Source organism: Podarcis pityusensis (assembly GCF_964106645.2).
Source record: "Podarcis pityusensis genome assembly, chromosome: 9".
NCBI lineage: Eukaryota > Metazoa > Chordata > Lepidosauria > Squamata > Lacertidae > Podarcis > Podarcis pityusensis.
Window position 1 is genome coordinate 5,712,493 of NC_138034.1, and position 27,441 is coordinate 5,739,933.

The following is a 27,441-nucleotide window of genomic DNA, read 5'->3' on the forward strand; positions in this document are numbered from 1 at the left end:
GCTCTATATAAGCTGGTTGCCTGAACCCTTCAGCCCAGTTCTGTTCCGGGCCTGTGAATAAACAGGAGCTGTTTGAAGAATCACTGTGTTGTCTGATATGTTCACCCACAACTTAACAATCCCAGCAGACTTTGCAGATGCCAAAATTATCAGTCACTTTTAAAAAGGTGATAGAACGGATTGCTGAAACTATCGAGGCATCTCTTTATTAGCTGCAGCCAGCAAAATTCTTGCAAGGATCTTCTCAAAACGTCTCCTAACAATATCTGAGTCTACCCTTCCTGAATCCCAAAATGGTTTTAGACCTTCTAGGGGACAATGGACATGATTTTCACCGCTTGACAGCTCCAAGAAAAAGGCAGAGAGCAAAACCAACCCCTGTATATGGTGTTTATTGACCTTTTGACACTGCAAATCATAATGCCCTGTGGACTGTCTTTCTGAAAATTGGCTGTCCAGATAAATTTGTGAACATCATTCGGCTCCTCCATGATAATATGACAGCAACAATTGCAGATAACAATGACTCTCAAAGTGAACCATTCACAGTGGGATCAGGTGTTAAACAGGGTTGTGTTATTGCCCCAAAGCTATTCATTATTTTCATTGCCATGATCCTACACTTTGTTGAAGGGAAACTCACCACTGGGGTAGAAATTATGTATCGAACAGATGGAAAGAAAGGTCTTCAATCTGAGCAGGCTGAAAGCAAAGAGTAAGGTTACCATAACTTCCGTCATAGTGCTTCAGTATGCTGATGACAACGTAGTGTGTGCACTCTCAGAGGATGACCCCCAAACCATCCGAAATATCTTCACAGAACCTTACGAGAAGCTTGGCCTGTCGCTCAACATCCAAAAAACCGAAGTGCTGCACCAACAAGTACAAAATAACCCCTCTGCAGCGCCACAAATCCAACTCAATGGTGTAACGTTGGAAAATGTCCATCACTTCTCCTACCTAGGCAGTTATCTTTCCACAAGTCAACAGTGATGCTGAAATCCAGCATCGCCTGAGCTCTGCAAGTGCGGCTTTCTCCCGATTGAAGTGCAGAGTGTTTGAGGACTGCGACATTCGCAGGGAAACCAAAATGCTTGTTTACAAAGCTATTGTACTACCAACCTTACTGTATGCTTGTGAAACATGGACCACTTATTAATGTCATCTCCAACTCCTCGAAAGATTCCATCAATGGTGTTTCCAAAATATTTTACACAGCACTTGGGAAGACTGGCGAATTAACACCAGTGTACTGGAAGAAGCAAAGATCACCAGTGTTGAAGCAATGATTCTTCAACATCAACTTTGTTGAACTGGTCATGTTCTGCGGGTGCCTGATTATCATCTTCCAAAGCAACTATTCTGAACTTAAAAATGGAAAGCATAATGCTGGTGGTCAACAAAAGAGGTTTAAAGATTGTCTCAAGGCAAATCTAAAAAAATCTAGTATAAACACTGGCCTGTGAGCGCTCCAGTTGGAGAACAGCCTTTACGAAAGGTGCTGTGGACTTTCAAGACGCTCGAACTCAGGACGAAAGGGAGAAACGTGCCAAGAGGAAGGCACGTTTGGCAAACCCTCACCGTGATCCAACTCCTGCCCGGAAACCTACTGTGGAAGGATGTGTGGATCCAGAATTAGCCTCCAGTCACTTACGGACTCACTGTTAAAACCGTGTTCATGGAAGACAACCTTACTTGGCTACGAGGGATCGCCAAAGAAGGGTGCATCTGTGACTGGGACTTATAAAGCTAGGACTTAAAACATAAGAGTTCAGATATCCTACCCCTTCTTCTATCTAAATTTCAATCCGAGTTTGAAATTTAAAAATAAATATGAAAAAAACACCACCACAATATAAGCTTTATTGTAGGACAGTGATAGACAGGGGTTGTCCCCTGCACCTTGACATATGGTTGGGTGGGGAATCAGCAGCCGGTCAGAGGTTGTTGGACTGCAACTCATCCACTTTTGGCCATGCTGCCTGGGGAGCTGATGGGAGTTTGAGCCCCACAACGTATGGTGGACCACATGCGGTGCCCTAATAGACTGTGGCTGCAGCTGAACCCAGGACGTGGCTGCAAGGAGGCAGCAGCCCAGTGGGCTCAGGCCAGAGGCCTCTCTTCTTTCTTCAGTCAGATGAGCTGTATGGAGCTGTATGGTCAGGGACCAGCCTTTTAGGGGGCAGATGTGGGGTGAGCACTGCTTTTGTTGTTGTCTAGTCATGAGGAGGGATCTGGGCAATGAGTTATGCTGGGATGCTACCCAGCAGGGCTAGCCTAACAGGCAGAAGGGCCTTTGGCCCTAGATTTGAGCCAGGCACCCCTTACACATAAAAAATAAGCAGCCCTTGGTGCCTGGTGATGACAACTCGGTGTTGGAGCTGGGTGCATTCACAAATGCTCCATGTATGATACCTGTCTGCAGCTCTGGCTGGTGGCAAGGGAGCTCTTCTGTAGAGCTTGTAATATAATAATAATAATAATTTATTATTTATACCCTGCCCATCTGGCTGGGTGGCTTCCAACTGAATATTAAAAACAGTACAGCATCAGACATTAAAAACTTCCCTAAAGAGGGCTGCCTTCAGTTGTCTTTTAAAAGTAAAATAGTTGTTTATTGCCTTGACATCTGCTGGGAGGGCGTTCCACAGGGCAGGCACCACTACCGAGAAGGCCCTCTGTCTGGTTCCCTGTAACCTTACTTCTCACAATGAGGGAACCGCCAGAAGGCCCTCGGCGCTGGATCTCAGTGTCCGGGCTGAACGATGAGGGTGGAGACACTCCTTCAGGTATACAGGACCGAGGCCGTTTAGGGCTTTAAAGGTCAGCACCAACACTTTGAATTGTGCTCGGAAACGTACTAGGAACCAATGCAGATCTCTCAGAACCGGTGTTATGTGGTCCTGGTGGCCACTCCCAGTCACCAGTCTAGCTGCCGCATTCTGGATTAATTGCAGTTTCCGGGTCACCTTCAAAGGTAGCCCCACGTAGAGCACCTTGCAGAGGTCCAAGCGGGAGATAACTAGAGCATGCACCACTGTGGCAAGACAGTCTGCGGGCAGGTAGGGTCTTAGCCTGCGTACCAGATGGAGCTGGTAGACAGCTGCCCTGGACACAGAATTAACCTGTGCTCCATAGACAGCTGTGAGTCCAAAATGACTCCCAGGCTGCACACCTGGTCCTTCAGGGGCACAGTTACCCCATTCAGGACCAGGGGTTATGTAATATGGGGTTAAGTTCCAGGAGCCCCCTATCTTTTGTTCCTGACATTTTGGGGGGAAGTTAAGTGGCGGCGTATGTCCCTCTTCCTCCTGGTGGCACTTGAATTCCCATCTGCTGCTTCTCAGGTGTGTGCATGCTAAACGCTTGGGTTCAATAAATGTTAAGATTTAATTTGAGCTTATTGTGTTAAAACAGGATGGCAGACCTGTTTGCCTGAAAATGTGTGCTAGACTCATGTGTATTAGGTCAGACCTAATACACATGGGGAACAAGTGAGAAATAATCTTCCTCAGATGTTGCTCCTACCTCTGGCAAAGATGAAAGAGGAGCCAGTATAAATCAACATACTCCAATTTAACCCAGGGGAGATTCTCCCCCGCCCCCCCGACATCCCATTTTCTCCACTCAAAACCGAATGGACCCCAATATTTCATTGATTCTGCAGTAAATTATGGCACACCACCATATACTCCAGTATGGTGCCTCACAGTCCCATTACACAGCTGCATAAGTGTAATGATTTTTAAAACATTTTTTAAGGGATAACCAGTATAATTATGTAGGGTGGGGTTGGCAACACAGGTTTCCTTCCTCAGTTCGTTTTTTTGTTGTTGTTGTTTTTTAATACTACTGCCACAGGGACTGGTGGAGTTCCTAGCCTGGTTTGCAGCCATTGCCCAGCAAATGCCTCCAAAGGGCACTGTATCGCAATTTACCATTCTTTCCAAGGACACTGGGGGTGGGCATTGGCTGCTCCTGATGTGCATGGATTGCATCTTTCCATTCATGGCTAGAATGCAGGTGTTGCTCTCTGGCTGGTGTGTTTCAGCACTGTTTTTATGGCTGCTGTGTGAACGCCTCGTGGGAGTTTAATTCAAAGTTTCACAGAACATGGCATCTACTCAACACTTCCTTCTTTTTTTTTTGGTACTTTATTGCTCAAGCTTTGGACCTCACAGTCTTAATCTTCAGCAATGTGCAAAAGGGGAGGCATTACAAGAAAGGTGACAACACTTGCCCATGGGAGAAGGATGCTTGTGTTGACAGAGGAAATAAGACAGGATGAGGCTATAGTAGAAGGGACATAGTGGTTTTGTTTTGTTCATAAGTCTCCCATACAATTACCTTATTGTGGGTAAGATGATTACTTTAAAAAAAGGCCAAAGAAACAAAGTGAAGAGTGGGATTTGGGATTAGATTAAAGTGGAACCCAAGAGAGATGTCAGTGAAAAAAACAAAATGGAACTAAGGAGGAAATGATCCTGATAGAATTCCCAAGATCAAGAGCAACCAAGTCAGAATGCATGATTGAATAAATAACGTCCCTAAGATTACTCCAGGTCTGCTCTGCCACTCACATTTCCTATGCAGACAGACATAAAGCAGCACCATAGCCCCAGCCCCTGCCTCTTATTCAATCAGATAGAAAAATAAAGGTCTAGTTCACTGGAAATTCTTCAGTTTTACAAAACTAACAGAACTGCATTTCAGCTTCAAGCTTCTACATCATCTGCTTTTTCTTCAACTCCATTCTGTTTGTCATCTTTCATTTCTGTCTCTTCTCTGCAGACTGCATCAGCTTCCACCTACGGAAAAGATAAGTCATAGGAGAATACGGTAAGAAGGAATCTCACCTCTTAAGTTGCTTGTGTGTTATTAAAGCAGGGTTCCCCAGTTTTTGATACAGTAATCTTCTAAACCAAAGGAATATATTCCAAATTGAAGAGCTTTGAAACAACTAACAGAGGGCTTAAATCAGGAGCTGTCAACCTTCTGAGGCTTGAGAGCACATTTTAATTTTTGAGCAAGTGCTGCAAGTACCATCTCCTATGATCACTTCCCCCCCTCCCCTGGATCAGCTCCCCCACCCACTTCACTTTTTCAAGTTGGATCCAGTAGGTGTTCAGCACGTAGAGCTGAAAGATGGAATGGGAAAGAGTGTCCCTCTTCCAAATTCTTCCTGTAGCTTAAGGTACTATTTCAAGAGAGGAAAAAGTAACCACCCTCATCTCATGACCACCCAGGGAGCTGGGGACTTAAGAGGATTTAAAAGCAAGGAATGGCTTGGGAGCACCTAAATATGTTCCAAGAGGAATGTATTTTAGGAAAACTGCTGAAACACTGACAATCCATAGAGAAAAATGAAATCGCCCTCTTATAGTATACAAGTTTGGGTGAAGACAAGACTATTTTGTTTACTGGTGAAAACGTAGGTGTGATTCTGCAGAAGACTCCTGCTTACCTTTGCTTCCTTGCCTGCAAGTCTTTGAAACATGTTGGCATACATCTTTTTTTCTCTTTCATGCTGCTCACGGATCTTTTGCTGACAAATTATTAGCTGCGCTTTGGCTGCTTTGTTGCTTGGGTAGAGCTGCAGCACCTTCTGGAAATCTGCTCTGGCTAGTTCATAGTCATTGACAGCCAACTCAGCCTCCCCACGGCGGAAAAGGCCTTTCTCGTTGCTGCTGTCTAGCTCCAGAGCCTGGCAGGCAGGTGAGACAAGGTAAAGAAAAAATATTAGGAAAAACATCCAAACATCATCATGAGAACATACAGCTAGACATCTCTGGTGCTTTTGAAGCATGCACTTAAAGGAAATGTTGTGTTTCAACACAAAATGGAGTATAATGTACTTGTTATAACCTAGGCTCTCAAAATGTGGTGAAGACCTCCAGTAAGACACCTAAAACATCTTAAAGGTTTATGTGTGACAGATACAGCTCAGCAGCCTTAGAGAGGGAGGGGATGAGATACAGCAGCAGCCTCACTTATCCAAAGAAGGAGGGAGGGAGGGAGCAGCAGAAAAGAGAAAAGAGGAAGCATGTGCTTGCTTGGGGGACTGGGAAGAAAAGTATTGATACAGAAAAAGAACTGCTCTGCTGCATGAGGCTATTTTAGCATTCTGTTCTCAGCAGTGACCAGCCAGATGATCAGAATGAATCTCTTCCCCTGCTGCTTCTATTTGCTCCTTGGTCTTCCAAAGTATAGGTTCTGCCATTATAGTTAGTATGGATGGATAGACCTCTCCTCTGTCAATCTGCCTTCTCATTATTTGACTCCATCTACGCTATTCACAACTCACTCACAAGGTGCGATGGCCAATAGCTTAGATAGATTCAAGGTAAAAAAGATTAGTCAAATTCATGGAGAAGTGGTTTATCAATGGCTAATGGGAGGCAAGGGCCTAAACTGGGTACGGTGCAGTTGCAAGCATCTTCTCCCAAACCATTTTAAAGCAAAAGCAGATTTAAAAGCAGCTTTTGGATGTTGAGAATTGAACGGCCAAAACAAGAGTTTGGGGGAGAAAGTGGCTGCTTAACTTTCCATCTCTGACTGTTTTTCAGCTCACCACCCTTTCCCACTCGAAACAGGTCGGGTTGGAAAGGTATTCACTGAGCGACTTTCAGCCATTTCCCCACACAAATGCCCAGATTACAAAGGCTGTTCTTAGCTTCCCGTCTCCCCTTCATTTAGTTTTACAGCAGTTGGGGAGTGGGCATATGTTGGGGGAAGGGGTGTTCTGAGTCAGACAGCACACAATCTGCCTGGGCATCCATTCTGTAACTGGTGGGGTTAGGGCAGTTTTAGGGGCTCAATCAAGCTTTGGAAAGCTGTTCACATATGACACTAGTTTGTTTATCCTCTTCTATATCAGCAGGGAGGTATTTGCACATACTGGGGATACAATAAGAGAAAAGAAAGGAGATAAGCTAGTGAGTTCTTCTCAAGTTCCCCTACTTGGCACAGGCCATGAATATACAATTAATAAAAGTTTTATGGAATAGTATTCCCATTTTCAGCTTTTGCAACTCAGTTTTTCATGTCACAGGAATGCAGCAGCTGCTGTGTTAGCTGGAAAACCAACTGGTCTGAAAACAGCTTCACAAATAAAAGGATTTAATTATTTTAAACCCACATACACACTATATCACCAGTCCAATAAAGGGTACCATTTGGGTATCCTTTGCACATCTTCAATCACAGCACGGCCCGGGAAGCTTGTTATTACTGGCTGACACTCCTGCCTGCATTCCTGGATATCTAAAGTGCTGCTTACTTTGTTGCAGTTCTCCAAGGCCTGGGAATACTCCTTCAGCTTCAGATGGCACATGGCCAGGTTCAGATGGGCAGCAAGTCTCAAGCTCTCGGCCTTTGCTTCCTCTGCATCCGAGAGTCCTGTTTCATGTTCCAGCCATGACACTATCTTCTTGTATTGTGATGCTGCCCGTTTGTATTTTCCCTCCTGGAATGCAATCAGTATGGCATCAGACTCAAATGGATTAGAGGGCCATATTCCCTACCCAGCAGATCAGCAGGCAGGCTGACATAATGTCACCATTATGTTCAGCTGAAGCTAGAATAGGGCAAAAATTCTAATGTAGCTTTAGTTGCAGGTAGCCGTGCATGGTTAGTTGGGCAGAACGTGAATTCTACCTCAGCTCATGGGACGCGGGTGGCGCTGTGGGTAAAAGCCTCAGCGCCTAGGGCTTGCTGATCGCATGGTCGGCGGTTCGAATCCCCGCGGCGGGGTGCGCTCCCATTGTTCGGTCCCAGCGCCTGCCAACCTAGCAGTTCAAAAGCACTCCCGGGTGCAAGTAGATAAATAGGGACCGCTTACTAGCGGGAAGGTAAACGGCGTTCCGTGTGCTGCACTGGCTCGCCAGAGCAGTGATGTCACGCTGGCCACGTGACCCGGAAGTGTCTCCGGACAGCGCTGGCCCCCGGCCTCTTGAGTGAGATGGGTGCATAACCCTAGAGTCTGTCAAGACTGGCCCGTACGGGCAGGGGTACCTTTACCTTTTTATGATTGTGGAAAGGAAGCATTAACCAGGTGTCTCAGGAAAGCTAGACTATCACGCTCATCATCTCTGACAACTGGCTCTGCCGACTTGGGCTGACAGAGGTTGGAATCCAATATTTGGAAGGACACATTTTTTCCATCCCTGCTATGAGTAGCTCAGCTCAACATATTGCATATCTATCTCTTGTTGCACCCACCTCTTCCCTAGCACTCATGGCAATTATGATATATTCCTTGACTCCTTAGTTTCTCATTGCATAATGGACAGAGTGGCATTTAACGCTAATCCAATTTACAGTGTAGATCAGGGTAGATAAAAGGTACATTGGGATTTACTAGTAGATCTCTGGATGATTTGCAGTAAGTCAGCAAGGATTTCTGACTCCCAATTGCTTAACACTTGGTTGCATGGACCAACTAAAAAAATAATTGCCACAGAAGCAGAGTAGTGTATGTTCCTCAACTGTTCAGCTTTGTTGACAATGTTCGGGACCTTAAATGACACACTTCTGGCACAGGAAGACCAAAGTGAATAGGTCCCTGACACACAGCATAGGGGTGTAAGGGAAAGGGCTATCATTGCTCTCCAAAATATCTTTGCAACAATGAATTAAAACACTGTTTTTAAAAAAACAAAAACAGATGGGATAGTATTGTTTAGTAGTGGCTCCCCTACCAGGATGGCCTCTGACAGTACATGCATCTTTTACATTCTTGCTGGATAGCTGTGAGTTTGCCAGGAGTGCCAATGCTTAGACCAATTCACACTGTTTCAGACTGACCTGAAGCCAGTAGGAATTTACAGGCTATAAGAAGAGAATTCAAGGGAATCTCTCTCATACTGCTTTGTGGGATCGCCCACCTTGATGCCCGACTCTGAATAAGATCACAAGCACCCTCTAGATTCACCTAGGGTGATTCAATATGCTTTCATGGGGTCAGAGAAGATGAGGAAACAGAACGCTCATGGCCCATTAAAGGGGCTCCCTGTTCTGATCCTGGTCCTCTCCCACCTTATAAAAATGAAGATGATGGCCACTTGGGCTGCCATCCCATCTGGCTGAATGCCCCCCTAGGACAACTAACTGTATCACTCCTAGTACCATGGGAAAATCCTTGCTACCCATGTTGAATGAGGGTCTTGTATCTATCTAGAGTGGCCTCTAGTTAAAAAAGACAGCGGAGGGAGTATATGGCCTATAAGGCCACAAAAGCCTCTTGGATGCTAGAAGGCAAGAATTAGCTGAGTGGGAGAGGACCATTCCTTGTCTCTTAATATCAAATATTTTAAGCCCTGCCTTCTACTGTAGGGGCACAGGAGTTAAACTGCCTTCCCTCAATGGAGTACAAATGTTGACAGCTTTATTCCTTTCGAAGTTGTAGTATTTATATTCTATGCTATCATCTCAGCCTATCCAACAGGTGCCAGAAATTTCACTGCCGTAGGCATATGCGGCACCGGGGTGCAAAGATCTGCCTGGTGCCCCCCCCCCAGGCGCGCAGGAGGGCAGAGCTGGCCGGCCACCTCAGCGTCTCACTGGCTCGGTCACCCCTGAACTCACGACGCAGAGCCAACCACTGCAGCAGAGCCCACCACAGCACTCCGACCAACGGGTGGGCTCTTCCCCAGACTCAACTCTTGGGCCCCGGACTCTCGGCCTAGCGCCCCTGAGAGCCTGGCACCCTGCACCCCTAGCGCCTATGGGTAAGACGGCCCTGGCTGTAGGCAGAGTACAATATAGATTAATAAAGCTTTGAAAACTTTGTTGTACATCACACTCGGGTAGATTTTGGAGCATTAGAACGAGCTAGTGAAACTATGGGCCTCACTTTTATGACTATGGTACCTATAAGCAAGTTTCAGCATTGGAAACAGTTTCCTTCCATTCCAACATACAGTGCTTTTAGTCATCAATAATCCAAATTCCAATCATACACCCATACCACAATTTCAGAGGAATGCAGATCAAAAGATATGGCACACTCAACATTACTTCAGTATCTGCCAGGGGTGTTTGAAATCCCCTATTACACTCACTTTGAAATACTGAGTGCCCTTTTCCTTTGCAATGGACCCTTGTTCCAGCTTTTCATTGGTGTTCATCTCCCACGACTCCTTAGCCTGTCCAGACAAAAAAGAAACCAATCAACGGGGTGCTTTTTTGAAGACAAGGCATCTATGGAAGAATGGCATGTAACTGTATAGAAGCGTAAAGTGGAGAGACACCAGGCAAGCAGATACACACGTCAGTTTACTGCCTCTACTGCTGGCCATAAACCACACACTGACGATGTGGCACAAGAAAATGGAAGCAGCAAGCAAGGGTAACCTGGTCACCACATTCAGGGCTGGTTAAATGTAAGTCAGAGGAATAATACATCTCTTGAGCTATGTCTGTACGCCTTGTATGTCGATGCTGCACACAGCAGAAATTTAGCATTTAGCGCCTTGCTGTCCCTTCCTTTATTTTTGGGTCTTCTCCCTATACAGTATCCCAAAACATCAGATTGTGCTATGCTGTTTTTATAGCTTCTAGATCTATCTGCAATGTGGTTCCCTGTCGCAGCCAAAGTGCAACAAAGCATCTTTCCAGTGGTCTTCTCTCAATTATGTCCAATGGAAAAAATAGAAATTGGGGGCATTGGGTTTTTATGAACTATTTTCTTTTAAAATACTGAGTAAAATAGTTTCTAAATACAAGGTTTCAAAATTTTGTTTTACCCGCCCTTTATGTCCTCCGAATGATTTCTAATAATTATGTAAGACAGTTTTCTGTGAAATCCATGGAGATGAAATTGAAAGCTCAAATCAGAAACTACTGATTTGAAATGTGAGGTGATAATATTTCAAGGTTATATTATTTATTACTTAACAGTGCAACTGCATCCATGTTTACTCAGAAGTCCTACTGAGTTCAATAGCACTTGCTCCAAGGTATACAACTACAGGATTGCAGCCTAAATTTGACAACTGCTATATCATATAATTTTATTTTATGTGTGATAGATAAGACAGTTGTAGAATTCCTTTCCCAGGGAGATCTACCAATCTCCCTTTCTTCCAGTTTTTAGACAAATGCTGAAATGTGACTCTTGTCTTTTGTACAGAATACCTTCCAGCCACACAATAGCAAACCCCCCCCCCCCACAAAACACACCCTTCCATTCTCCAATGCAGGCATGCAAGAGGCATGATCACAGTTTAATGACATACTTCACCCTGGTGAAAATAGTTAAGAGGATGCATAACAGGGTTCATGTTGGTGTGACCTGGGGAGAGCAGACATGGCTCTGGCTTGAAAAGTGATGCGTCTCCTTTACTCACTGGCTTCCTACTAAGGTACATTCCCTGTGCTGTTGGGCTGGCGAGGTAAGTGTGGGAGAAACTTGGTTTATGAAGACCAAGGAAAGGGGTTTGTGAGGGTCCTGGCTTTGGTGTGAGGGAACGGGTTCAGCAGCCTCCTGCCTGCTAGGTTCAACAGACCTCTGCTCCAGTTCCTCAGACATTAACCCTAACGCTTCTGATTCGTTTATCCTCATCACTGAGTCATGACACCACCATTCCACAGTGAGACTAAGACTGGCAGGGAACTAGCAGTATTAGGTGGAAATTCCTCTAGAGCATTCAGGTATCAATCAGAAAGGAAGATGGGATTAAGAGCAACCTTGATTTATTAATTTTTTAAAGAAAACTTTATACATTAATTAAGCATAATTGTTTTTGGCATCCATCTGTCTCGAAAGACAACGGAGTGTGCCTCTGGGGGTGAAGTCAAACCAGTGTTCAAAATTAACTGGGTGCCAGTTGCATTTTGCAACCCAAGAGCGCCCCCTTTGCAACCAAGTGGAAATTTCCTGCCCCAGAGTTTGCAACTGAAATCTCACACTGTGGGAGAGAGTGAGGGAAACGTTCCTGACTGACTACAAAAGCTGAAAAGCTGTCACCAGCTATTGAGCTTCTGGCCTTCCCTTTCAATGCTGCTCTCCATGAAGCCTTTTGATGTGCTGTGGCTTTCCATTGTGGAACGATGTGCATAGCTGGCGATATCAACCCCCCCCCCCCCAAACAGGATGAGGCCATTCCCACTCTTTACCAGGGATTCCAAAGGTTGTAGCAGCGGATTTTTAAAACCACCCCCATCCTAACCTGCTCCAGATACAATATTACAACAAAAAACAATAGTAATATCACATGGAACAAACAAGTTTAAATCAATAAAAATAATAAAAGTTGGGAAAGTATATTGTAGCTTCATTTTATGCAAGTTATTGTAATACATTTCTATTTCTTTTGCCACACACATCCTGTCATGGATGGATTAACGTGAACCCTCTTTCTATCTCCTTTTCATTAGAAGAAACCCCTCCTTTGCTTACCTTTTCAAAACTTTTAAGTTTGATTTCATACTGTAGCTCTGCATCTGGAGGGATCTGAAATTTTGGTTTCCCAGCACTTCCAAAACCATAGCTGTGAAAGAAATGAGACGCTTCTAAGATCCAGATCTGCTTGTTTTTCCTCCTTCGAAAGGCATCACATCACCCACCTCTAAATAAGCGACCTCATAAGACTGCCTACAGATATACCCAATCCCCAAAGCTGAGTCTATTTGCAGTGGCAACAATAGCTTGTGCCTCATGCACCCAAGAAAGTGGTGTTTCAGGATTGCTTCAAAGCAAGGCGTATATACCTGGGCTTGAGATACACCACGGACTCTTCCAACTTATCCATTTTCTGAAGTGCTTTGTCCACGCCAGGAGGAAGGTCATAGTTTTCTCCCTCTCCTACTTCAAACCGCAGCTCCCGTTTGTCAAATAGTCTGTCTCCATGCCGACCTTCCACCTCAACTGATACAAAAAATGGCATGTTTAGACGGGATTACTGGGATTATATATATTATCCTCTCTCAGCAGTTTAAAGCACTATATCAATACTAAGCATGATTATCTAGCATGGTATGAGAGGAGACAGAGGTATAGTTACTTAATACAGCCAAACCGTGCCTTTTAGGATGGTTTGCAACACGGTCAACAAAAAGTAATGGTACACTAAAATTCCAGAATATTAAAGCAGTTAACAATACAACATTAAAAATAGTAAAAGCCGAACAATTATAAAAACTCAGCACCATAAAATTACCCAAACATGGACAGGAAGAAAAATGTCTCCATATACAATTTCTGTTCCCTAGCCATCATCTATGCTAGCTGGGACTGATGGTAGTTGGGGGGACGGGACCTTTGGAGGGCCACATGTTCCCCATTCTGCCAAAGCCAACAAAGAAAGGTCTTTTCCTGGGAACAGTCTTCCAATGCAGGGTCACCATAGAAAAGGGCTCATCTCTGATGCCTGTTAGCTGAGACCAGGAGAGCAGGACTTCAGATACTAATTTTAACATAATGCCATTTTCTTTTCTTTTTTTGAAGGAAGTTCTTTGATAACAGAACAAAAAAACTTTTGATTTAAGGAGTTAATGCACTTAGAAACTTATTCACGCTCCCAAATGCATAAAAAGTGTCTGTTATGGGACCTGCGTCAACATCCCCATCCATCATCTTTTTACTGCTACTTACTCTCTACCATAGCTCCCTCGTTGGGTTTGGAGTAGCCTTCTCCCTTCTTACGAATTCTTCGGATAATTCCACCATCTTCATCATCTGTGAGGTCTTTGCCCTTGAACTCAAACAGCTCTATCTAGAGGAATGAACAAAATAATGCAAATTCAGATTTAGCCCATGGTGAAATTGTGAAGGGTTGACTTTATCACAGAAAAGAGGTATTATTATTATTATTATTATTATTATTATTATTATTAGTAACCCTCCTTTAAAACCAGGGTGGGGGTGGGGAATTGAAACAGATAATTTGAACATGTATGATACAAAATGAAGTTAAAATAAAAATGAACAAGGGGGGGAAAAAGAATTATTGAAAAGCTAGCCCAGTGACCAGAACTATGAAAGGAGTATTCAGCTAATGCAATATTGGAATGGGTACCTAGGAGAATGCCTCTTCCCAATTGAGTCCCTTTCCATTACCACATGCTAAGACCATCAGTTCTGCTTCACATGCAGGTGCAGGAAGGCAAAAGGCAGAGCCCTCAAACTGAACTCTCTTTTCAGCCGTTTCTCTTGCAGTTTGTATGGCTGACTAAACCATTTTTACTGGAAAGACATTTTGAAGACTCTAAGATTCTATGTTTTAATTACATTGAGATCTTTTACTCTATCACTTGGTCAACTTTTCTGTTTTATTTCTGAATTTGGTTTTATACTGACAGCAGTAAACTTGAATGAATAAATCTGTTATTTCATTTCTTACAACAAAGGCAATACAGGGCCTGTACTCTTCAAATATTGTTCTGTTTTCGCCAACCAAGTTCCATATCTACAGGGACTCATTGATTCTGCTGCCTTTGGCACCAGCTGTTCAGCTTTTAGCCTTGGCAAACATGTACAGCTGCTTTGGACAGCAGTTGTCCTGCTTCTGCTACAGATGAAAGAACAGCCTCCCTGGCTTACCTCAAAAATCAGTGTGGCATTGGGAGGTATCTTAGGGGGACTGCCAGCAGAGCCATAGGCATATTCTGGTTTGCAAGTTATTTGACAAAGTTCTCCAAGTTTCATAGTTCCCACAGTGATGTCCCAAGCTTTGATGACTTCACCTAAAAAGAAGAATTTGGCCACATTACTAAAAAGCAAGCACCTGTAAGAAGCTGCTGTCATCAGTAGTCATTTATCCACATTCTCTCTGCTAGCAAAAAGCAAATACATTGCAGGGATAAGCCCCAAAGAAGGTCACAAACTCCAACTGAACTAAAGAATCAGGACACCTCTTTGACACTTGTCTATCCATATTAGGAATGTTGAAGGAGAAAAAGTGAAGAGGAAGTTCACAGATTATTACTAAAAGTACTGGAATACTTTAAAACAGGGTTTCCCAAATTTGGAACTCTAGCTGTTTTTGGAAAGCTGATCCCTGATCATTGTTTCTGCTAGCTAGGGATGATGGGAATTGTAGTCCAAAAACAGTAGGAGACCCAAGTTTTGGAAACCCTGCTTTAAGAGAACAATAATTGTGGCAGGTAATTTAAAACAACAAAAATTGTAAGCTCAGTTCTGCTGTCACAGTAATAGAGACTAGAAAGGAATATGGACTTCAGAACCTTCTTCTCTCTGGAAACAGGACTTTCTCCCAAAGATCTCTAGAGGTATGGCTGATACTTCCTTTCTCCATCAATGGAACCTCGTCCATGGCAGCAGGGTTGAATAGGTACTTAACTCTGTCCCAGAAAGCTGTTTTTCCTGCTCCAAATAACCACCCTCCATTCAAGATGATTTTGCCTCTCCAGATATGTATTTGAGGCATTAAACATAAAAAATGGAACTCTGCTGAGGGGAAATAATTGGGTTCACCTTAAGAACCTCATCACTTCTATGCTCAAAACTGTCCCTGGCCAAAGCTTTTTGTACATATTATACGGTATTTTTCGTCCCATAGGACGCACCTAGTTTTTTTGGGGGGAAATAAAGGGGAAAAAAATTCCCTTTATTTCCCCCCCAAAAGCAGGTCGGGGAAACCGAACCAGGTCAAGGAACAGCGGGATGGCGGCGCTGTGCCTCCCTGCTATCCCCCGAGCTTGTGGGGCTAGCCGATGTCTGCCCGGCGCGAGGGGCGCTCTGCTTCAGGGCACCCCGCCCGCTGGGCGGCAGGCTGCTATCCGCAGCGTGGGGAGCCCTGCGGGGAACTCCTGCAGGGCTCCCCACGCTGCGGATGTCTGTCCGGCGCGAGGGGCGCTCTGCTTCAGGGCGCCTCGCCCGCCGGGCGGCAGGTTGCTATCCGCAGCGTGGGGAGCCCTGCGGGACCTCCCGAAGGGCTGCCTAGGCTGCGGATGTGTTCCCGAAGCGCCGGGCGCTCTGCTTTCAGGGTGCCCGGCGCTCCGGGAAGCAGGCTGCTATCCGCAGCCTAGGCAGCCCTGCGGGAACTCCCGCAGGGCTTCCCAGGCTGCGGATGTCTTCCTGAAGCCTGGAGAGCGAGAGGGGTCGGTGCGCACCGACCCCTCTCGCTCTCCAAGCTTCAGCGAAAGCTTGCATTCGCCCCATAGGACGCACCCAGATTTCCCCTTCATTTTTGGAGGGGAAAAAGTGCGTCCTATAGGGCGAAAAATACGGTACTTCATTACACTTATATTTGTGCAAACTGTAGTTGTGCCTAACAATTTATACTCATCGTATTAGCTTGATACATTTCTATTTAACAGAGCAACAAGTGAAAATAGCCTGTGTGGCATTCCTGACAAACAACAATTGTGAAAGCAAACCTGCATATGCTATTGTGGCTTCTATTCAACTGTATTTATGAAACCACATAACAATTAAATTCTGTTCCCATAATGAGAAGACAATTATATACAAAAGTGTAGGACAACGAACATTTTACACTGCAACTTAAGAAGAGGATCAACATTTAATATGGAATATGCAATGTATCACTCTTTAAAAATGCTATTGAAGAGATCATGTTATTGTGTACAAGGCATAGAACACACTACCTTTGCCGAAGTCAAACGAGAACTTGTCCTTTCTGTCCCGGCTTGAGTCAAACTTTGTGCCATCTAGAAGCCACCCACTATAGTGAACAGTCACTTTATCACCAATCATGGGTGATTCGGTCCCTGTCCCTTCTTTCTTGATAATCTGTAGCGGGGGAAACAAAACAATATTTATATGAACTACTAGGAAGCCATGCTACCCTGAGAAGTAAACCAAGTTTGTTAAGAAAGATTTTACAGATTGCTGTGGCAATGCCATCGGATACTAGTTTTACCACTATTTTATTTTATTCATTCAACAAGTGTTAAAGGGTTGGGTTGTACTTCACTGTTTTTGAATGTAATCAACACTGCAAAATTCCATTTCCTGCTGTTAAAGATTTAAGGCATCTTGACTGCAGCTAACGGCACCTCTAAGTTACTAGGCTTCAGTTCACAAACCCTCACTATAAAATGAGATTTTGTGATCAGTTCTGCATGAGAAAATTGTGATGATAAATACATAAAACCGTATTAAAGAAACTAGCAACACTCCGTTCTCTACTTAGATCATTCCACTGTCAGAGCTTCAGCTCAGTTTTATAGTGATGTTTAGTCCACCTTTGAACTATTCAGGAATTACAAATGTTTTTGGAACAGCACAGCTGTTAAATGGACATCTGTCCAAGTAGAGCCCTCTAGCATGACTTTTCAGCTATGACTGCTTTATACAGTCAGCATAGTCAAACTAAGAACTGGATCTCATGTAAATGGGAGAAAAGTACAATGTTTGTGCCTTGTACATTATTTTTCTAGGGGTGGTGATAGCATAATTTAATTTCTGCAAAACTTTACAAAGTAGGCTAAACTACAGGTAAGATTAACTATCACAAGTGAGCTTCAAGGCTGCGTAGGGAGCCATGGCTGTTCTGGGATGTGAGTTGAAGATTTCCACAAACAAACAAACAAACTCTACAGCAGCTGATCCTTGCAAACTTAAGGAACTCATGATTACTATTACACAGGTTCATCAGCTCCAAAAAAAGTTATTCTTCACTGACTTATCTCCAGGCTGACAGATGCGCACAAAAAGAAGGAATGCATGTACAAAAGGCACACTCTGTCATCACCAGCTTCAACACTAAAGACATGCCAGCAGCCAGAACTGCTGGATTTTTACAGTGTGCTCCTTAAATTTAGTATTTATCAATTAGAATGAACACAGAATAAGTTCTTTTTTAAAAAATCAATTGTTATTGAAAATTTTCCACATAAGATACAATAAAAATCACACTAATTTAAACAAGAAAAAGATGGGGGGAAAGATGAGCAAAGGAGGAGAAAAAAAGAAAAGGAACTTACAAAGTCCTTTATTAAAATTCAGTCTTAACCCTTATTCCACACACAGAAAAGTGAGCCCTCCCAGCTCTCACCTGGGAGCCTCACCCTATTCCCCCAGCCTCTCACTCTGGGAGATCCTCTTTGCCTTGCCCCTCACAGAGGGCCCTTCATCTTGGGATAGGGAACTTCAAATTACAGAACAAAACGTAAGTATAACAAGGAGGAGGAAAAAGAAAAAGGAACCGTAAGAAAGATATTAAAGAGGCTGAAAAGAAATAGGGAGAGCTTCCAATTCCCTGTCTTCCAATTATACTAAGCATACTAAGTTCTGTTTCCACAATCCATGTTAGTAAAAGCAGAACTCTTACCCTCTTCTGTTTTTGTGCTCACATTCATTAACACAGGTAAAAGTTTGGGAAACAGCAGGTGCCATTCACTCTGGTATCTACAAATGTAGTGCTTGCTGGGAATTTTTAAGGTATTCAGACTCACTCAACCAACTGCTGTTTAAACATCTGTTTCACGGCGAAGAAAATATAGTACGGAATAAATAACCCACAGAGAATGCACTTGATTGCTTGAAGGGTTTGTTTGTTTGTTTATAAAGTATTTGTATGCCACTGTATCATGATTGACATATATATCAATCAAAGGGCTTTATAAATCAATACAAGAACCTTGAACCTGACTCAGTTGCAGATTGGCAGCCAGGGCAGCTCTTTTAACAATGGTGTCACATGTTGCCAACCAGCAGCTCCCAGCAGCCGTCTGACCACCACGTTCTGCACCAGCTGGAGCTTCCAAACCAGACCCCAGGAAAGCCCCACATAACAGCACATTTATACCCAGCCAGGGGGACGCAGGTGGCGCTGTGGTCCAAACCACTGAGCCTCTTGGGCTTGCCGATCAGAAGGTCGGCGGTTTGAATCCCTGCGACAGGGTGAGCTCCCGTTGCTTGGTCCAGCTCCTGCCAACCTAGCAGTTCAAAAGCACGTCAAAGTGCAAGTACAGTGGTACCTCGGGTTACAGAAGCTTCAGGTTACAGACTCCGCTAACCCAGAAATAGTACCTCGGGTTAAGAACTTTGCTTCAGGATGAGAACAGAAATTGCGCGGCGGTGGCAGCAGCGGGAGGCCCCATTAGCTAAAGTGGTACTCAGGTTAAGAACAGTTTCAGGTTAAGAACGGACCTCCAGAACGAATTAAATTCTTAACCCGAGGTACCACTGTAGATAAATAGGTACTGCTCCGGCGGGAAGGTAAAACAGTGTTTCTGTGCGCTGCTCTGGTTTTGCCAGAAGCGGCTTAGTCATTCTGGCCACATGACCCAGAAAAACTGTCTGTGGACCAACGTTGGCTCCCTCAGCCAGTAAAGCAAGATGAGCGCCGCAACCCCAGAGTCGTTTGTGACTGGACTTAACTGTCAGGGGTCCCTTTACCTTTTATAGCCAGCCAAAGCATGGACAACAATGGCCAGGCTATTCACGTCCAGGAATGGCGCTAGCTGTCAAACCAGATGAGGCCAGTAAAAGGCCTTCCTAGCCAAAGAGGACACCTGGAGCATCCTTCAGAGGGAGTGCAACCCCATCCAGAACTTACCAATCTCCCAAAATGGGAACCACCCATCAAAAAGGGACACTGGCTTCTGGGAGAGAGGCATAGGGGTTTGGAAATTGTTCCACTAGCTCCAACTGACAGAAGATAATCACATGGTGATTGCTAATAGTCAAATAGCCTGGCTCTTAAATCAATCTGGAGATAAGACTGATCTCAAGACGCTTGGATCAAAACCATTTTTCTGCAAGTCGAGGAGAATACCCTCATGACCAAACACCACATAATCACCTTATAAGAAAGAAAAAAACTGCACCCTCTCTTTTTAAAACCCTTCAAAATATGTTAGGGACAGGAAACTGTAATGGGAGACCAGCCCCCTCCATCTGATGGAGAAAATCTATAATTTGAAAATCTGTGAGTACCACCGTCTGTTGTGGAAAAAAACAATAAAGATCACAATGGACAGTAGGAAAGGAATTCCTATATCCTTATATAGGAGGGATATATGGAATATATCAGAATATATTCCTATATTCTTATATCCTTTTTTGTTGTTGTTTCCTGCCACTTGAGAAACTGAAAGTGGAAAAAAGACCTTGGTTCTCAAATGCCTTGGCATTCAAACACCTTGGTTCCCAAACAATGAAAACCCAGAAGTAAGTGTTCCGGTTTTCGAATGCTTTTCAGAAGCCGAATGTCCAATGCGGCTGTCGGCTGTTGTTTCCTGGGCGCCTGCACCAAACAGAAGCTGCGTCTTGGTTTTCGAACATTTCGGAAGTCAAACGGACTTCCGGAACAGATTAAGTTTGGTGCTTTTGTTTTTGCTATTTATTTTGCGTTTTTGTTTTTGAGGCTTTTTGGGTTAATTTGATGTTGTGCCTGTGTGGAACCCAGTTCAGCTACTGACTGATTGATTGTGTGACTGCTGAAATGGATAAAAGCCCCCCATCCAAACAATGACTATCACCAGTGCAGGTAAGGAAAAAAATTACCGTAAATTAAATTTTTATCATCTACAATACTGCATTATTTACTTTATAGTACATAGTTTATTGCTTTCATTTTATGAATCAATGGTCTCGTTAGATAGTAAAATTCATGTTAAATTGCTCTTTTAGGGGTTGCCTTTAAAAGTCTGGAAGAGATTAATCCGTTTTGCATTACTTTCTATGGGAAAGCGTGCCTTGGTTTTGGAACACTTTGGTTTTGGAACAGGCTTCTGGAACGGATTACGTTTGATAACCAAGGTACCACTGTAGCTCCATACAAGGAGTCTCATTTCAGTCAGGAGGAGAGAGATATTCTAGAAGGAGAAGTTAAGAGGGGTGTGGTGACCCCCTGGGTTTGTTATACTGCCAGAAGTACCTCACGAGTGTGATTGGTAGAAGGTTGGGAAACTGACAAAAACTGACCTTGTTTAAGAACAAATGCATTTAACACCTATGCCATTACGTTTTAAGAAATTGAAGTAACCTAACTAGAAATAAGTTGAACATTTACTTTCTAGTCTAGAAACCTGTAACACCTAACTGAAGAGTAGTAACTGAAAATAAGCAACTGAAGTTTAAAAGCTGTGCATTTACTACTTTGTTTAGAACCCTGTAGCATCCACGATATTTAGCATAATTATTAAGTTAATCATTTCCTGACACATCATTTGTTCTGCCAACTTTGTTCTGTAAAACAAATCTTTCTTATTTGTTCAACTTCTGCCTGAGTCTCAAAATTTTACCTTAGATAACCCGTGGAAGTTTTTGAGCATGGTGTTACACAGAGAGGTGGGATCTGCTACATTTTGATGGTTATGGGGTCTACGGAGGGGCGTTTGCTGCAATTGGTGGAACCAACAGTGGCAGTGGAACAGACACTACAGTGGTACTTCAGGTTACATATGCTTCAGGTTACATACGCTTCAGGTTACAGACTCTGCCAACCCAGAAGTAGTGCTTCAGGTTAAGAACTTTGCTGCAGGATGAGAACAGAAATCATGCTCTGGCGGCACGGCAGCAGCAGGAGGCCCCATTAGCTAAAGTGGTGCTTCAGGTTAAGAACAGTTTCAGGTTAAGAACAGACCTCTGGAACGAATTAAATACTTAACCCGAGGTACCACTGTATTGGAAAGTGTAGAACTCTTATTCCTTGGGAGGTTTTTAAACAGAGGGTTGGATGGCCCGCTGTCATGGATGCTTTAGTTGAGATTCTTGCATTGCGGGGGTTGGACTAGATGACCCTTAGGATCCCTTCCAACTCCTATGATTCCGTATAGCAGCCCATTCCTTTACCATTTGATCTGTTCTGTTGTCACAAAACAAAATCCTAGGCCTTTTTTGACTTTTTGCTCCCTAACCCCCTTTTGGGGAGTATAATCTTTAGAAATCCAGAATTTAGTTTTGCAAAATAAGACTGCTTCCATGCTATTTAATTTGAAATAACATCCTTTAATCATTATGTTTTTACAGGAAATTCTGATGACATCAGCAATGTGTTACAGTGGTACCTTGGGTTAAGTACTTAATTCATTCTGGAGGTCCGTTCTTAACCTGAAACTGTTCTTAACCCGAAGCACCACTTTAGCTAAGGGGGCCTCCCGCTACCGCCGGAACACAATTTCTGTTCTCATCCTGAAGCAAAGTTCTTAACCTGAGGTACTATTTCTAGGTTAGAGGAGTCTGTAACCTGAAGCGTATGTAACCCGAGGTACCACTGTATATCCTGGTGATTCCCATGTTACTTTCCCATCCTTTTAAAAACATTTTTGGCAATTTTTGTCTTAAAACACAATTGTGGCACCAGCCTACATAATGAAGACTGGTGCTAGAGGCTTTTCAGAGCTATTGTTCCTTAATTAGTAGCTTCTCTCTTGCCCCTTCTTACCTGTTCATGTCTCTGTGGCTCATCAATTGACTTGAGTTGGTCGGTTTCCAGAAAAAAGTGACTTTTAATCAAGGGATAGAGTGACCAAACAGTTATCAACGCTCAGGCAACTTCTGAGTTAAGACTACAGTGGTACCTCTGGTTACGAACTTAATTAGTTCCAGAGGTCCATTCTTAACCTGAAACCATTCTTAACCTGAGGTACCACTTGAGCTAATGGGGCCTCCCGCTGCAGCTTGATTTCTGAAATCATCCTGGGACAAAGTTCTTAACCCGAGGTACTACTTCCGGGTTAGTGGAGTCTGTAACCCGAAGTGTTTGTAGCCCGAGGTATTTGTAACCCGAGGTACCACTGTACTGAAATGCACTGTATGATGGAGCTATCCTTGAAGACAGATAAGAAACTGCAGCTAGTGCAGAAAGTGGCTGTGCAACTCTTCACTGGCTGCTAGTCTGTTTCTGACCCCAGTTCCTGGTGCTGCCCTTTAACACACTAATCTAAAACAACTGCAATAAAAAAGGCACAGTCCATATTCCCTAGAAACTGTTGGATGCCTTTCAAGCTCTGGGTTTATTTTGATGTCTGCAGTTTTAAGGGATATAATTTCAGTTTAAGGCACGTGCGTCTTAGTTTATGTCATTCCACAAAAGACTGCAGTAGTTAACTTTTAGTTTCATTTTCAAATTGTGACTCACAAAGGTTCATACTTGTCAGGTGTCATAATATCACTACAAGAGGCACACTGATGAACAAATCAGACTTGGATCTGAACTAGATCAAATACCAACCTCTGTACATTTTGGGTGAGTCAACTTCAATTTCTATCTAAAGAACAGTAATATAAACAGCTTCTTACAATAAAGATAATGACGATATTTCTATACTGCCCTGCATCTGAAGATCACAGAGCGGCTTACAATACAAAATACTTTGCATGTTTAATTTGCAAGCAATAATTGGAAATAGAAATACATCAATCGTCCATCCGAGTTTTGTTTTTTGATTTCTACTAATTTTAAGGAACCTATAAAATATAAGTTTAAATAAAAGCTAAAGCAAAACACAATATTCCTTTGCTACCACCCAGAGTGGTTCAGCAACCTGATGCATATGCAACTCTCCTGCCTGCTCACAAGGGACTGTATTCTGCACAGCAAAGAAAAGGCTTCTCTGTGGTCTGCACTATTTTATTCTAACACAGAAGCCGATATGTAACCACTGAAAAGAATCAAGCCTCTTCTGCATGATGTGATCTGGTAACTGACTACCCCTCCGGAAAGTAGTGTTGTAGGAAACTTGTAGTTGGTCATGGCAGGGCCTACCTGTGTGCAACACACAGTTAAGTGGATGTTAAAGAAACATAAGGCACCACCAAGAGAAGCAATTATACCAACCCTCATCAATATGCACTTCATTGCTTTGCAAGTCATGTCTTAATTTAGGTGTCACTACCCCCTCATCCATCCATACACACTCAGTGGTCTGAAGTGATCCATGCATTCCAGGAAAAAATAAAGACCAAACTCCTGTGACCTGTGAGGCTGCTGCCTAGGTGCATTATCTTGCCAAGGCTGCTTACTGAATTGGTTTTTATCTGTTGCACCTCCTTTTCCTGCATTGTATTTTACTGCATAATGTTTTTGTTTCAGGGTAATACTGTGATTTCAATTTGTTGTAAGCTGCCCCAAGTGATTGATTAGATATCTATCTATCTATCACTTGGGGAATATACATGTAGGGTGAATAAAATCAACAGTATCTAGTAGGGTGGCCATTTAGTGACCGGTAAGAACAGCTATCTTGGCAATACAGAAATTTAGGAAGGGAAGTGACAGCGTAGGACGGGGGAGACGCACATCGTACCCTCATTCTCATGTTGCTAAAAGCGCAGGCCAGGAAAAGTTGCCGGGATACAAATCGGGGGCGAGAAGGGCATTCTGTACATGCTCAGAGGCACTCTGCTGCTACTCCGCAAGTTCTTGAGCCTAAACGCTGAAATGGATTTGAAGCCCGAGTCTGACCCTTCCCTCCCGGGAGCAAACTGAACAGCGACTCCCTCCTCCGCATGCCTCGGGCACCTTCCAGACCACCTTCTCCTACACTCAGGGCGCACCTTCCCGGGAATTCCCTGGGCCTCGCCTCCCGGGATCCTTCCGCGCGTGCTTCCGAGGCCTCTCCCGCTCTCACGTGCGGGGCGGCGGGAGGCGTCACCCCGGCTGTCCTACTCCGCGGGGCTGTTGTCCGGCTTCCCCCGCCGCAGGCCTCGGGCGCGAGCTCGGAGCGCTTACCTTGAGGACTCCGCCGTCGCGGCCGGGGGTGACGTCCACGGCCGCCGCTTCTCCCTCCTGAGGCGGCGCGGCGCTCATCGCCTCGGCCTTGCCCTCCTCGGCGGTCATGGCGGCTTCCGCGGCTCCTCCCCGGCGGGCGGGCAAGCACGGGCCGCTTCTCTCCCTCGGCGATCCGGCCGGAGCAGCAGCGGGGCTCGCCAGGCGGCGCTTGGCGGCAACAGCGGCGGCGGCGGGGCTCCTCCTCCGTCGAGGCGCTGGGCCTGCTTCCTCTCGCCTCTCCGCTCGGCAGCCGGGCCCGCGCTCACCTCTCGAGCGCCCCCTCGGACGGGCGGGCCCAGCGGAGGAGGCGGAGAAGTTTCCAGAAAGGGAGGCGGCGCCTGAGGGAGCGCAGGCCGCGGCGGCGGCGGCGGCAGGAGAAGCCGCGGCGGGAGGCGGGGAAGCGCCCGCGTCGCCCCCGCGAAGGGCTGCCTGCCTCGCTCCCTCGTCCGCGCCCCTCCGCGGCGCGTCTGCGGGGTCCGCCGCAACCTGCTTGTTGATTTATCTCATGAAATTTATGCGCCGCTTGAGTGTTCTATCGGAAACATTTAGGGTTGCCTCTTAGGACCCCAAGTCCATGAGGGGTCACAGGAGACGGAGTAGATCTTTTTTATTATTATTATAAGATATTTATTAAGGTTTTTTTGAAATATTACAGTAAAAATGAAAAAGAAAAGAGAAAAATACAAAATAAAAACAGTTAAAAACACACGTTTCAGTTACTTATTTTCCTTTAGCTTGTTTCCCTGACCTCCTCGTACCTCCCTTTTTTTGTATTCCACTTCAGTTTATTGGTTCAGCAAATCCTTACCATTAGATTTTAACCCATTTATAACCCTTTTTTTCATATTCTCTTAAAGCATTACAGCTAGAAACCGCTTAATTACTATCCAACATCATTCTATCATTAATTTTACAATATTTCTGTAAATAGTATTTAAATTTCTTCCAATCTTCTTCCACCGACTCTTCCCCCTGGTCTCGGATTCTGCCAGTCATTTCTGCCAGTTCCATATAGTCCACGGAGTAGATCTTTTGTTTAACAGAGACCCCCCCCCCGACTCACAACAAAGGTGTGTGAGAACTTTAAAAGCAGAACTTTCCAAACTTTCCCCGTCGGTGACACACTTTTGAGTCCTGCACCATTTCACAACACAGGAATTCTGGGAGGCAGTAAGAATCAGTAAAGTATGTACGGGGTAAAGCCCCTCTGTTTGGCTTAGCAAGGCCGCTTTTATACCTCAATAATAACTTGATATATACCATTACTGTACTGTGTATTTTAGGTCTGTGGACCACAATAAAGCTATGTATGTGTGTGTAATTCAGTTTTACTCAGTGTTTGCATGACACTTACACCCTGCAGCCAGCACACTAACATGTCACGACACACAATTTGGAAAGCTCTGTTTTAAGACTTTAGAAATTGCCCAACCGCTAACCCAAAGACCACCTATAAGCATCATAACCAGGTCACAGAAAGAGGTGATCTACAACATAAATTTGAGAGTGTGGCTTGTCTGGTGTCTGTTAAGTGACCTGATAGCTTGCTGATTGCATTATACTGGACAGACAGCCATCTTATGAAATGGTAAAATACTTCAGTTTTTGAATCCATTGTCCCAGACCTCCTGTATTCATGTAAGAAGTTTTATCTTATTACATGGCATTGTTGGCATTCATCTGTCTCTGGACACAGTGGAAGGGTGTGCCTTTGCAGGTGAGGTCAGGCTGTTGGAAGTTTGCAGTACCTGCTGAGGTTGTAGAGACCAATTTGGGAGAGGCATGTTTTGTGGCAGATGAGGCAATTGAAAGTGCCCAGTTCTGTTGCTGCAGATACACCATGATGTTTTGTCTCTCTACTCCCTCCAGTGGTCATTTCTCCTCTGGTCACTGCTAGGGATACATGGCTGCCTATCTCTAGACACTGTGGTCATCTGCAAGGGATTCCCACATTGCAGGGTTGATGTTGCCAGCCTTCATTGTTGTGGTTGCAGACATCTTTGTAGCACAGAGTTGGCCTGCCAATTTGCCTTGTGCCTGTAGTGGAGAACTTTCTTGGGAATCCTGCCATCTACCATTCTGTGGACGTGACCAAACCAGCGTAGAAGTCGTTGAGACAGGAGTGCAAACATTCTAGGAATGTGGGTTTAGAAGAGCATATCTTTGTTTTGACTTCTGTCCTGCCATGTGATACCCAGAATCCTCCTGACACGGTGCATGTGGCTGAGGCATCGTTCATGACGGTTGTAAGTTGTCCACGACTCCCATAAAGCAGCGTGTTCAACACGTAAGCCCAATAGACCTTCATGTTGGTATTGGCCGTTGGCATCACATTTTCCCATACCCTTTTGGAGAGGCAATTGCCAAAGCTGCCTTACCAATATGCTTGTCCAGCTCTGCGATGGTGGAGAGATTGCTGGTTATGCTGGGACCCAAGTAGAGAGAATTGTCTACCACCTCAAGCTGCACATAGGAAAGTGAAAATGGGGTGTGAGCACTTTGTACCCCAAGTGCTGTTCTCTGGCAATTCACCCTAAAAGGGTGAGAACCACTCAGAAACAAGCAAAATCCCATCAGTGCTCAGATGGAGCATAAGGTCCTAAAAAAGGTGAAAGATGGGTCAGAAAAGCCTGAAATGACAAAAACAACATAAAAGGGAAACCCCCTCAGAAACCCCCAGATTCTGACCAGTGCAGAATGCTGAGAAGCAAAATGTCCAAGAAAGCAGAACACACTGAGAAACAAGCCAAATCCCACAAATGGTGAGGAATGCTCAGAACAACCATTAAGT

The 27,441-nt window shown here is 44.4% G+C and overlaps 1 protein-coding gene across 1 annotated transcript; it reads right to left on the reverse strand.

Annotated features, from left to right (window-relative positions):
- Positions 1-4,370: 4,370 nt before the first annotated feature.
- FKBP4 (FKBP prolyl isomerase 4) lies at positions 4,371-24,871 on the reverse strand. The gene is made up of 10 exons (XM_081020101.1): positions 24,612-24,871; positions 16,573-16,717; positions 14,543-14,685; positions 13,595-13,715; positions 12,712-12,868; positions 12,401-12,491; positions 10,062-10,145; positions 7,280-7,465; positions 5,465-5,704; positions 4,371-4,808 (listed from the first exon to the last, which is right to left on the reverse strand). Exons 1-10 carry the CDS (start codon positions 24,717-24,719, stop codon positions 4,716-4,718), a joined length of 1,368 nt encoding a protein of 455 aa, XP_080876227.1. The 5' UTR covers positions 24,720-24,871; the 3' UTR covers positions 4,371-4,715.
- Positions 24,872-27,441: the final 2,570 nt, after the last annotated feature.

Bases quoted from the DNA above. Each gene is read 5' to 3' on its own strand.
- FKBP4 (XM_081020101.1), bottom strand. From the start codon at position 24,719: ATGACCGCCGAGGAGGGCAAGGCCGAGGCGATGAGCGCCGCGCCGCCT. The intron at 13,716-14,542 runs GTAAGCCAGGGA...TCATTCCTCTAG, and splicing joins ATGCCACACTGATTTTTGAG to ATAGAGCTGTTTGAGTTCAA. The intron at 5,705-7,279 runs GTAAGCAGCACT...CCTGCCTGCCAG, and splicing joins CCTTGGAGAACTGCAACAAA to GCTCTGGAGCTAGACAGCAG.